At 42.0% G+C, this 13,777-nt stretch overlaps 1 protein-coding gene across 9 annotated transcripts in view; it reads left to right on the forward strand.

The window, feature by feature from the left end:
• The window catches only part of SOX5 (SRY-box transcription factor 5), an 897,493-nt gene that overhangs the window by 679,519 nt on the left and 204,197 nt on the right, over positions 1-13,777 (forward strand). For all 9 annotated transcript variants that reach the window (XM_060776580.2, XM_060776581.2, XM_067469306.1 and 6 more), the window contains 2 exons: positions 3,990-4,162; positions 7,909-7,977. In XM_060776580.2, the coding sequence (XP_060632563.2) occupies positions 3,990-4,162; positions 7,909-7,977 (242 nt within the window). The remainder of the gene's footprint in view (positions 1-3,989; positions 4,163-7,908; positions 7,978-13,777) is intronic.

The raw sequence follows: 13,777 nt of genomic DNA on the forward strand, positions 1-13,777 counted from the left end.
AAGATCCTCTGAGGAGGCACTTCTCTCCATCCCACTGTTGTCACAAGCACAATTGGAACTCTCTGCTGCGGAGTGTGGTGAAGGCTCCTTCTTTGGAGGCTTTTAAACGGAGGCTGGATGGCCATCTGTTGGGGATGCTTTGAATGCAATTTTACTGCTTCTTGGAGGGGGTTGGACTGGATGGCCCATGAGGTCTCTTCCACCTCTAGGATTCAATGAAGGAGAAAAACCAAGGTTACCTCTCCATATAAAGAAAACCAGGTACTGTTCCATTATCCAGGCAGACTCCAAAAGGAGCAAAGAAGGTTAGTCCATTTCACTCTGAGTAGGGGGAGTTAAGGTAGAAAAACCTTTCCCACTCATAAACAATGTGGAGAATAACAGGAAAACAGGGGGAAATTGTGTTTTCCCTTCACACAACCCTCCTCCCCCCCCCCCATAAAATGGACTATCCTTCTCTTTCTAGACCCCTTTTTGCCTTTGCTCAAATAATAGAACAGTACTGAAAACCAAAATAATGACCAGAGAAGATTTGCATAACTTTAAAACTGATAATGGTGACACTGAAACTGTTGAAGCCTGCCTACACCTTGGCTCACTCATTAATCAAAATGGAGAGTGCAGTCAAGAAATTAGAAGAAAACCAAGACAGCTGTGATCCTCAAGCACAAAAATATATAATTGAATACCAAAAAAGACACCTCCATGCCATAGTATTTCTGATATTTTTGTATGAGTGTGAAATCTGGACAGTGAAGAAGGCTGTCATCAAGAGAATCAACTCATTTGAAATGTGGTGCTAGAGAGAGTTCTATGAATATCCTGAACTGCCAAAATGATTAACGAATGAGTCCAGTCATGAACTCTCAACAGAAGCCAAATTGACCAAGGGTATTGTACTGTGGACATTACAATGAGATGACACAATTCATGAGAAAAGTTGATGTTTCTCAATTAAACTTAAGACAGTAGGAAATGATGAAGACCACATTACAGGTAGAAAGAGCCAGTCAGGGAGTCACAGCCCTGAATTTGCATAACCTGAGCAGTACTGTCAATAACAAGATTTCACAAAGATCTTTCCTGCACAAAATTGCTGTAACTTCAAACTGACCCGATGGAACATTACAACAGCAGCACATCTCATACAGAAGGGTGAAAATAATGTGTATCTTGCATAATATTTGCGTTGTTATTTAACATATTATTCAACTATTTATGGATAATAGGCATGGTTAGATTCGGTCAGAATCTTTGTGATTCGGAATAAATTAGGACAGATTTGCTTTTTGAATCCGATTTCGACATTTTTAAGGAAACCGGAAGTCCCTTTGCCCTTCCGAAACTTTTTCCGCCATTTCTGTTACGAAGTAGTAAGTGAGTTGGAAATGATTCAGCTTCTGGTCTCAAGCCTGGGAAGCGTTTTAAAACAGATTGGATGGATTTCCTCCTTTTCCTCTCCCCTCTCTTCTGTCTCAAGCCTGGGAAGTGTTTTAAACAAGAGTGGGTGGATTTCCTGCCTTTCCTCTCCCCCCTCTTCTGTCTCAAGCCTTGGAAGCGTATTAAACCAGTCTGGATGATTTTCCTCCCTTTGCTCCCCCCCCCCCCGCTTCTGGTTGGCAGAAGCTGGGGCTAACAGCGGGAGCTCACCCCAGATTCAAACCACACATCTTTTGGTCAGCAAGTTCAGCCGCTGAGTGGTTTAACCCACTACGCCACTTGGAGCTCCTTCAAAAGTATACTAGTTATAAGATGTAGGTGCCATAACTGTAAATGATCAGGAAGTATACTAGGTAGGATCAATTACAGTGATGGCACTTACATTTTTGGAATGACCCATTTGGTGCAACATATGGTATGCAAAGACAGACAATACACTTTCTGGTGATTTTAAGTATTGTGGAAGAGAGCTGATAAATGATGATAATTTCTTGGTTTGTTGATTTAGGTTGTTTTAGTTTAATTTTTGTTGGTTTTTGTGCTCATATTTCCCAATGTCTTGAGGAACCTATTGGATAAATAAATGAAAAGAAAGAAAGTCGTCTTGCTCAAGATATTTCTGAAGTGTGTACATCAACTCTGTTTCCCTGCATAGTTACTTTCAACCCAAGGCGCATCAGTTGCTGTTCTTTTCAGTTGCAACCCAGTCACCTGAGGGCATTTTTGGTGACAAGGGAGGGAGAGAGAAGGAAGTCACTAATGGGGCTGCATTTACCCTGTAGAATTAATGCAGTTTGACACTACTGAAATTGCCATGGCCCTATGTTATGAGATCCTGGGAGGTACAGTTTTCAAGGTTTTTATCCTTCTCTGCCAACAAATGCTAGTGCCTCACCCAACTCCAAATGCCAGAATCCCATTAATCCATGGTAGTTAAAGTAGAATCCATCTACTCTATTACTTACTTATTTATTTATTTACAATATTTATATTCCGACTTTCTCAACCTGCAGGGGACTCAGGGCACATTACAATGCACATATGCATGGAAAACATTCAATGCTAGTTAGACATACAACATATATAGACAGATGCAGAGGCCGTTTTAACATTCCAGCTGTGCCCAAGCCTTTTCTGGCTTCATGAGGGTATGCTGGATTCTGACTCTATTCCGGCCACAGGAGGAGCTGCTGCTTCACCATCCATTGTGACACTGAGTCCTTTGATGGAGTATTTCCTCATTCTTTTGCATGCTGCTGGAAGGTTTTTATGGTGCTGTAAATTAGTTAAATTAGAGCGGTACCTAAATTTCCTACTTGACAGATTCAACTGTCTTTCATGCTGCGTAGGTCAACAGCAAGCTAGACAAATGGCCGGAAGCTCACTCCAACCCAGTTTGGCTTCAAACTCATGACCTCTCGGTCAGCAGTTGGTGTTTTTTTTGTCGTGTCAGGAGCAACCGCTCCTGTTGTGAGAGAATTGGCCATCTGCAAGGACGTTGCCCAGGGGATGCCTGGATGATTTTTGATGTTTTATCATCCTTGTGGGAGGCTTCTCTCATGTCCCCGCATGAGGAGCTGGAGCTAATAGAGGGAGCTCATCCGCCTCTCTCTGGATTCGAACCTGCGACCTGTCGGTCTTCAGTCCTACTGGCATAGTGCTTTAACCCACTGCGCCACCGGGGGCTCAGTCAGCAGTGATTTAATGCAGTTAGCTCTCAGCTAACTGTGCCACAACCTGGTCACAACTGTATAGTGTAGATATACCTCAGTGATGCACTGCTATTTCCTTCTCTCTACTGCCCTTGTTCAAATGCACTATCAATACAAATGCCATTATTTGCTCCAAGTTTTAAACATGGTGATTGCATTGTGATTGAAGAGAAAACAGCAACCGAAGGAAACCCTGGCTTTAGAAAGACAGAGAAGCAGAAGCAAACAAACAAAAATGTGACTGGAGTTCTAGGAGGTAGTGTCCAAAACATAGCTTTCCCAAGGTTGGTTATGTCATGCAGCAGTTGCTTCCAACATCTGTCTTCTCTTCTGAAAACAGTACAAAAACATCCCTGCCTGTCCCTTTGCACTGTAACGTCAAACAAAGGTACCAGATAATAATGTACCGGCATGCACCCCCCACCAAAAAGCAAGACAGAAACACATCCTTGCTGTCAAGGTCCCTGTCTTTTCAAGACAGGTGATGATTAGTACTGTCAAAGTAGCACCAACAATCTGTCCTTGGCCCGGTTTTGGGAGATATTCCCCGCTGCATGAGATGGAGAATCCAATGCTAGACACACATGTCTATAGATCAGAACACTTGGGTGTACTGCCAATGTGGCCCATGAATAAATAAATAAATGAATAAGTAAATAAAAAAGATTGAGACAGTCAATAATTAAGTCATTTTAGGGTGCTGTACTCCAATATGCATTTTGTACTTTGCTTTACAGGAACTGTTGGGTTGGAAGAGCACCAAATTCTCATTTTTCATTCTCTCTCTCTCCCCCCTCTCCTTTCTCCTGTTACCTTTTGTCACCATATGATGCTCAGGGACTCCAGAGAGCCTAGCTGAGAAAGAGAGGCAGCTTATGGGCATGATCAATCAGCTGACCAGTTTGCGGGAGCAGCTGCTGGCAGCGCATGATGAGCAGAAGAAACTGGCGGCCTCGCAAATTGAGAAGCAACGCCAGCAAATGGAGCTGGCCAAGCAGCAACAGGAACAGGTGAGCGATTATTAAAAGAGACTTTTAATCTAGTCCTGCTCTTTAGTTGGGGAGCAGGATATTAGCATCCCATTAACATATCTCTATTTTAAGAGTTGCGAAATCTTTTCCAATCCCATGCTAGGGTTTGCTTTTTCAGGGATGTATGTGGAAAGTTGGATCAAATATACAGAGATCTGCATTTACTAATAGAGTGCAATGGGAATTTCTTCTTTAAAGTAATAATCATATAATAACTGAATTTTTATACCCTGCCTCCATCTTCCCGAAGGGACTTGGGGCGACTTACAAAGGGACAAGCCCAGAGAGCACAGAGTTAAAATATAATGCAATAAAATAAAATAAAAAACAGAAGCAAATAGAAACATATCACAATAAAACATAACATCATAAAAACAGTACCATAGGAGCAAAAAAAGTGCTAAGTTCAGAGGGCTATGAGTTTGTGCAAAATTCCTAGATAGAGTTAAGCAAAAGTGCAAAATTCAGTGGAAGGGATGGGAGAGTAATGTCCTTGGGCATTAAAATGTCAGGATTATAGAGCGGAGGCCCAGGCTAAAGTGCCGGAACTTAGGTATCAAAGGGCCAATTTGTCTCGTCAAAGGCACAACGGAACATCCATGTTTTTAGGTTCTTGCAGAGGGATTACAGGGTAGATGACAGTCTGATCTCCCTAGTAAGAGCGTTCCAGAGCCAGGGGGCCACCACTGAGAAGGCGCTCTCCCTCGTCCCCACCAACCATGCTTGAGATGGAGCAGAAGCGAGAGGAGGGCCTCCTCAGATGATCTTAGGGCTCGTGTTGGTTCATAGTGGAAGATGTGATTGCAAAAATATGCAGTTCCCAAACCGTTTAGGGCTTTGTAGGTAATCACCTGCACCATGAATTGGGACTGGAAACTCATTGGCAGCCAGTAGAGCTATTTGAACTGTAGCTATTTGAACTGTAGCTTGCTCCAGTTAGTAATCTGGCCACCGACTGCAATTTCTGGGCCGTCTTCAAGGGCAGCCCCATGTAGAGTGCATTGCAGTAATCCAATCTGGAGGTAACCACAGCCAAGTTGGACTTCACGAGGTACGGGTGCAGCTGGCACACAAGTTTTAATTGCACAAAGGCCCTCTCGACCACTACTGACACCTGAGTATATTGGTCATAACTACATTGCTCAAATTATGGAGGAAATCGTTCCTGTGTGTATGCTGTGTACCTGTACATATGCAAGAAGAGGTTTTCTTGAAAACTACATGTCCCGTTATGTGATAGCTTAGCCTCCAACCATCCTATTTTAACAGAGACAATCCCAATTAATCCTATATCTTCACACCTTTTCAACAGTTTTACTCTTGTTCCTCATTTTCCCACTTTGTGCTCAACTCACTTTACCTTGTGCAATCTATCTTCAAAGTTCAAAAGTCATTTGCATTCCCAGTAGACTCAGGCAACAGCAATGTGCAGAAGCCTTTCCTACTTTCCCTGCTCTTCCTCATTAATACCCTTGACCACTCATGTTGCTTAGACACACATCTCAGTTTTGTTCTGGAACAGAATGTGTTGGTAGACAAATCTCCCCATGCTAGAATTTGTAAGAACAGTAGATAGGGTTGTGAAACCACCTTCCTCCATTCCCACTGCATACTGTGATCCTGGACCTCCAAACCTGAAACCAGACCTTTTCTTGTATACATTCACCAGAAGACTGTTGTGCTAAAGGGACATTGCTATCTGCCTAACCGGGAGGCTCAGTACATGGGAGAGGGCCTTTTCCATTATGACACTTTGGTTGTGGAATGCCCTTCCCAAGGAGGCCCAACTGGTACCACCATGTTCTTCCCCATTAACAGATTTTCTCATCTTGACCACACTCTAATGTCACTTGGAAACCCACTTTTGCTACACAAAGCATTCGACGGGATGTGATAGTAGTTAAATTGCCTCCTACTCACGATCTTGTAAAAATCATAGATACAGTTGTCAGATTTCCTTCCCTCATCCCAGTAAATACTGTATGAAAACATGGGAGATGATCTTCTCCAAGAGGTCCAACTGGCACCAACACTGACAGATATAAAATAAAAAGACAGGTCTTTATTAAAGCTTTGAAGCCTTAAATGGTGTGCTCAAAAATATCTGTGAACATTGTTTTATTTTTTATATTTTTAAAAATATTTTAAAATGTTTTGGAGCCCCTGGTGGCGCAGTGGGTTAAACTGCTGAGCTGTTGAACTTGGTGACTGAAAGGCCGCTGGTTCAAATCCAGGGAGCAGGGTGAGCTCCTGCTGTTAGGCCCAGCTTCTGCCAACCTAGCAGTTTGAAAACATGCTAATGTGAATAGATCAATAGGATCTGCTCCAACGGGAAGGTAATGGCACTCCATGCAGTCATGCTGTCCACATGGTCTTGGAGGTGTCTACAGCAGTGCCAGCTCTTCAGCTTAGAAATGGAGATGAGCACCACTTCCCAGAGTCGGACACAACTGGACTTAATGTCAGGGGAAAACCTTTACCTTTACCTTAAAATGTTTTAAATAGCTGAATTGTTTTATGTGCTTAACCTGTTACATTATTGTTATTATTATTATGACAATTATTTCTGTTAAATTGTTTTCATGTATCAATTTTACTTGAGTCCTACCCTGCTCTATCTATCTGAACTGATTGCTTGATTTGGTCCAGTTGTGGAGTGGGTCAAACATCCATCACTCACCCACTGCTGTAAATTTGCTTTAGAGTAATAGATAAGAACTATTTTGATGAAGTTAAAGGTTTTGGTTGCTTTTTTTAAATAAACACAACGTGATTAGTAAATACAGTATGACTCTGATATCCATCACACTTTCTGGACTTCACTTGGAGATGCAAAACCATAGCTAATAGCAAATCCTACTGAAATTAAGGGCTTCTGTGCTATAGTACTATATAGTACTATACTGTAGTAGTTTGCACTAAGTTATTTCAGTCAGGGAATATTAGAGGGCATGCTCTAGCTCTTCCCTGCAGGTTCAGGAAAAAGGAATTGCTGCAAGGTTGCTGTGAGTTTTCTGGGCTGTATGGCCATGTTCCAGAAGCATTCTCTCCTGACGTTTTGCCCACATCTATGGCAGGCACCCTCAGAGGTTGTGAGGTCTGTTGGAAACTAAGCAAGTGAGGTTTATATATCTGTGGAATTGCAACATTCACACTTGCCTCAAGCAGATAAGAGTTCTTTCTCCCACCCTGGACATTCCTGGACATACAGCCCCAAAAACTCACAGCAACCCAGTGATTCCAGCCACAAACGCCTTCAATAACACATTGAAAATGCTGTAACTTCTCTGCACTTGTGAGTTCTCCCTTATTAATAACTTTTGCTTCTTTTCTACACTGATTGTGCGTGGTCATTCATGTCCCAGTTTTAATCTGTGAAATTATGGATGGCATGAGATCTTTTTACTAAAGTCATACCACTATATGGCATCAAATGAAGCTGTTCATAAAAAGTGGAATATAGTCTTAATTTTAAAAAACCCAATTATTTGATAAATGTGCCAAGCTGGGGCTATTTTTTGTGACCATTATACACAAGCTGTTTGACATTTTCTACATTTGTTGACAGAGTAGAAGTGGCTATTGCTTTAAATTGTGTAGGACTAAATGCTGGCAAACTTCCCAGTGAAGTGGACAATGGTCTGCTTTTGCTAATTATTATTTTAAGAAGAGGATAAATATGATGTGATGTTAATTAAATTGTATATTACATTGACTCCACACAGATTGCAAGACAACAGCAGCAGCTTCTGCAGCAACAACACAAAATCAACCTTCTACAGCAACAGATCCAGGTCAGAGATCGTGAATCTAGCTATTATCTTAAATTATTTTCATCTTCCTCCCTCATTTTTACCAGTCCCAATTCACCAGTACCTTACCTTTTATAAATCGATAAATGTATCCACATACAGGTGAATTAAGATTCATTCTGGAGCTATGGTTACGTCTATATGCATTGGTGTACCTCTTCAATATCGGTTAGATCAGTGACCTATGAGTCCCCAGATGTTTTGGCCTTCAACTCCCAGAAATCCTAACAGGTGGTAAACTTTCTGGGAGTTGTAGGCCAAAACACCTGCAGACCCACAGGCTGAGAACCACTGGGTTAGATCTAGACTTTGGCTGGATCTACATTGTCATATAACCCAGTTTCTGAATGCAAATTAACTGTTTTGGATTATATAAATTTACGCTGCCATACAATCCAGTTCAATGTAGTTAATCTGCATTCAGAAACTGGATTATATGGCAGTGTAAATGGGGCCTTAGAGTGCATCTGCACTGTAGAATAAATGCAGTTTGATACTACTTTAGCTGCCATGACTCAAAGCTATGGAATTCAGGAATTTGTAGTTTGATTGCACATCAACACTTGTTAGCACAGAAAACTACAACTACTGTAAGTAGAGAGGCATCTTTGTGTCCAGTGGCACAGTCTACAGGTTTTGTTGCCATTGTGAATGGACTAAGCATTCATTCTTCTTCTTTTGGGGCAAAATATCCCCTCTAATCATCAGATTGGCACGCTTACAAAAGTATGGTGGATAATTCTCCTACCCGGTCTTTATTTTGCATGCCTATCCTTGTGATCGTCTTTAGACAGGCTTGAAGAATCGGTTGCCCTATTTCTCTTTCAGGACACGAGGGGTGGGTGGGCAGAGATGAAGAGAAAGAGGGAGGGTGTGCTTTAGAATACCTTTTATTTTATTTGCAACCATGTGCTTGTACATATGGAAAAGCCCAGCATGCAGCCAAGGGTGCCGAAAGAGAGAAAGAAAAGCATCCTTGCCCATTGAACTGACCTACTGAGGGGAACATTAGTACACCATATGATCACCGTCTCATCCGCGTGGAGAATGTGGAGTCATGTGCACTTTTCTTTGGCAGCCAAAAAGAGAGAGAGAAAAGGCAGCTTTTGCTGAGGGAAGGCATTTTAAAAAAAAGAAAGAAAGAAAAAGAAAGAAAGACAAGGTGGGAAAAAAGATGATTCAAGCAAGATAACAATAATTTTTTTTACTGCTGGCTGGTGGAGGTGTTTAGGATGTGTTTTCTTTATATCTCCGTCCGCCCCTAATTGACGATGCTTTAAAATTGAATGACTAGCAGTCAAAACGTGTTTGCTTCAAGCTGAGAAGAAAAATGCCGGTGTCTGTGCTTCCAAACTGATTGCGCTTTGTACACAACTGACAGCGGCAGTCACTTTGAGTGACTGATAAGTGCGGAGCTTTGCCACTTATCAAGGAATGCGAGCTGAAAAAGAAAAAAAGGACTCTCCGCCATTCAGATGCGTTGGCATGTTCAAAATAACATCTCACATCAGTCAGGCTCACAAGGCACCGGGAGACGCTTCAAAATAAACTTTGTATCCATCTATCTTGCTATCTGGAGGCAAAGATTCAATTTAACAGACAAATCACCCGTGTAGCATCGCTGTGTTTCCCCCCAAAACAAGAACATCATTATGACAGTCATGGGTTCTTGCTTGGGCTTCTGTTTTAAGCAATTGCTGGGATGTCTACAGTGTTGGGTGGATCTCAGCTTGGCCAAAGCCTGCCTTTCGCTAAAATGTAATTGTCAAAATGCATATGCCAACTTTTATAGAGCTCTGTGGGAGGACCATAAATCCAGGGCAGAAATAATAATAATAATAATAATAATAATAATAATAATAATAATAATCTTTATTTATACCCCGCCACCATCTCCCCAATGGGGACTCGGAGCAGCTTACAGGAGGCCAAGCCCGAACAACAAATTACAATACAAATAAAACCAAAACACAACCGAAAACGTAAACAGCAACATCATAATAAAATAAAACATGTAAATACATAACAATATAAAGTTACAATAGACGCAATCATAATGACAATGGGCGGATTGCATATAATGATTAAAAGAGAGACTAATTAAAACTAATTTAAAACTCGGGCGAGATAAAAAGAGACAGAAGCTGGCAGGGGCGAAAGAAGGGCCTCCCCAGATGAACGGAGGGCCCGAGATGGTACATGGAGGGAGATGCGGTCACGAAGGTAGGCTGGTCCCAAACCATTCAGGGCTTTGTAGGTGATAACCTGCACCTTGAATTGGGACCGGAAAATAAACGGCAGCCAGTGGAGCTCCTTAAACAGGGGGGTTGACCGCTCCCTATAAGTTGCCCTAGTTATTAATCTGACTGCCGAGCAGGACCTGGAGGACCTCTGTCTTGTCAGGATTGATCCTCAACTTGTTCTTCCTCATCCAGGTCATCACAGAAGCCAGGCACTGGTCCAGTATCCTTGGGGCTTCCTTGGAGTCAGGTGAAAAAGAGTAGTGGAGTTGGGTGTCATCTGCGTTTCATGTAGATGTTAAGTAGCATGGGGGACAGAATAGAACCTTGCGGGACCCCACAGGTCAGTGGCCAGGAATCCCCGAGCTTCACCAACTGGGAACAACCCTCCAGGAAGGACCAGAGCCACAGTAAAACCGTGCCCTTGAGTCCCATCCCAGCAAGCCTCCCCAGAAGGATACCATGATCGATGGTATCGAAAGCCGCTGAGATATCCAAGAGAACCAGCAGAGTCACACTCCCCCTATCCAGTTCCCTGCGGATATAGATATATACATTAGGTTCACTTTGGTCATTTTCTCTTTCTTTTTTCAGATATTGCATTTGTTCTGTCTCATTTCAGCCCCACTTATCAGTCTTTTACAAGTTTGGCCGGTTCCACACAGCACAAAAGTCCATTCTGACCCAGGTTTAGAAAATCTGGGTCGGGGCAGACTTCTGTCCCTACACTGGTGTGAAATAACCCGTACTTTTGGCAGGAATTGTCAACATGCCCTCTCGGAAGCTTCCAGGAGGACAGGCAGACACCCTCACCCCCTCCCCAAAACTCCTTTAAAAACCCCAAAACGAGAAAATAACTTACCAGGCCACCATAACACTGCTGTTGAAGATGTCCCAGCTGTTGAAGATGTCCCAGCATGGAGAAATGATGCACCAGGAGATGGGAGAGGGGAGCACAATCACTTCTCATGCCCCTTCTCCTGCCACATCATTTCTATGCGCTAGAAAACCTCTGAAAGCAGTGTAATGGTGGTCTGGTAAGTTATTTTCTCTTTTTGGGGCCGGGGGGGAGGAGGTCAAGAGTTTCTGAGAAGGGATTGGTGCTCTTGGGGTGAATCAGCCCAAAAAACCCATGAGGGCTGTGCAGACTGCCCCCTTGATAGTCCCAGGACTGCCAGGGGGGCAGTCCACACAGGGTCCATACTCAATTAGACCGGGTCTTTCAGGAAGACCCATGTCTAATCCAGTACCTAATTAATTCAGGAGAAAGCAGGGTTTAAATTAATTCGCTTTTACCTGAGGCATCTCAGTTAAAAGTCCGAGAGGGCCCACATTTTGGGTGCTGTGTGGATGCACCTTTTGTCAACTGCTGCACATTTTAAAATACTTTTCTAAAAGTATACATTCAGTCAACCACCCCCCCCCCCAATCAATCAATTACTTAATTAACATTAATTAATTGTTTATATCCTTTACTCCCAATAATGGGACACAATGCAACATAGAATATCTTTAAAATAATGCAAATGAAAACTATAATGTTGACGCTAACAACTGTACAGAGAATGTGCAGAACTCAGATGTTATAAAAAGTTGTTCAGATCAAATAGTGGCTGCCTCTGTTTTTTTTTTTTCCTTTTTGTTTGTTTGTTTGTTTCCTGCTTATGGGCAACATTGAAAATCTGATGAAAAATGGACATAAAGATATTCCTACAGATGTTATATATAATTTATTTTATTGCATTAGAATTTTATTTCCTTCACATAAACTAATCTTGGAAGGGAAGAAAATACCATGGGCACTGGGGAAGAGTATATTTCTACTTAGACATTCAAAGTTGCAGAAAAAAATGTTAAGTAATAGGAAAGAAATTTCATAGAAAATAATATTTTGTGCCAATGGCATGGATCCTATTTATCATTTATTTTGATGGATCCGAAATTAAAAATCCCTAGATCAGAGAATCCCTGTTTGGAGAATAAAGCAGCTTTTAATATAGAAAAGTTGGGCAATGCTGCTGCTGACAATGCTTTATTCTCTTAAATTCCAGCTATTTTTTTGGGCAGCAGTTATGTCTCTCATTGCCAACAAGGAGAAGCTCTGGCAGAGTGATTCACCGGAAATATATTGGTACCACCTACTGAGTCACCAGTACTGTTGACGGCATCAGTATGGGTTTCCCCTTATACATCATTCCTCTAAAGATGGGCAGTGCCCAGTGCTGCTGTTTTTATGAGACATAATTGAATCACCAGCTAGGGAGGTAACAATCTGAAATCTGAATGGCGATGGATCAGTACAATGTGATGGGTTTTCTGTTTATTATGTTGGATTTTATTGTGCACTTGGCAGATGTGTCTGACATCCTTTAAATTTTACTATGATAGTAGCAATAAAGCTGTAAAATAGAGTGGGTTGACCATCAGGCACTATGGAAAGGAGGAGCATACTTGGATCTGGAAGTGGAGAAAATGTGATTTCATTAGTGCCTGAAAAGAGTTAGGTTTTCTTATCTCATTTTGTTTTTCCCAGCACAATTAGAGCAATCTTGTCTTGACTCAGAAAGTTCACAGTGTTGGTTGGATCATATGTAGGGAAGAAACCTACCTTAGGACTTTATCACATCACCTCATTGTTTCACCACAATTGTGTTGGTGTAGGGAATGGATGGATACATACTGATTTTAGAGTGTTCTTTTTCATATCTCTGTCCATTAGTGCATGTGTGTTGTGTTGGAAATCTGTGATCCCATGATCACTCACATACACATACGTACACACACACAGCAGGAGAGGGAATTTCCACTCTGTATAGGAGATACAATAGTATGGGCATGCAAAACCATGGATAATAATGAGCCCTATTGAAATGAAGGACCTCCAGCCAAGGAATATCATGGACTCTTGCAAGAAGTCCTAGAAAATGAATAGAGAGATCCTTCTTTGTCAGACATGGATAAATGAAACAATGGGTACCACTTCCTCAGATACATTGCCATGTATTGCACATTAATCAGTGCAGGGCACCCTCCACACCATGTTGTAAAAGTGAGTTGCCATTATATTGTTGAAGACTTTCATGGCTGGAATCACTGGGTTGTTGTATGTTTTTGGGGCTATATGGCCATGTTCTAGAAGCATTCTCTCCTGATGTTTCACCTGGATCTATGGCAAGCATCCTCAGAGGTATGAGGATGCTTGCCATAGATGCAGGTGAAACGTCAGGAGAGAATGCTTCTAGAACATGGCCATATAGCCCCCCAAACCTACAACAATCCTGAGTTGCCATTCTTCCAGTATTCCAGGAGAAGCTGTTTTTCACTCATCCAGAAAAAGTCCAACCTGGTGAGAGTGTGAGGACTTATAAAGAGTCCAGAACAAGGGCTACATTCTTGGGAACCACATCCAAACCCAGGACTACTCTTCCATCACCTCTGTGCTAAACTGTGCGAATGATAGAACCCAGAGCTGGAAAAATACATTTTGCTGTGAGTCCAAAATTCTCTACCCCATAGCCTTTTGTGGATTAGATGGCATCAGG

Source organism: Anolis sagrei, chromosome 5, assembly GCF_037176765.1.
Source record: "Anolis sagrei isolate rAnoSag1 chromosome 5, rAnoSag1.mat, whole genome shotgun sequence".
NCBI classification, from domain to species: Eukaryota; Metazoa; Chordata; class Lepidosauria; order Squamata; family Dactyloidae; genus Anolis; species Anolis sagrei.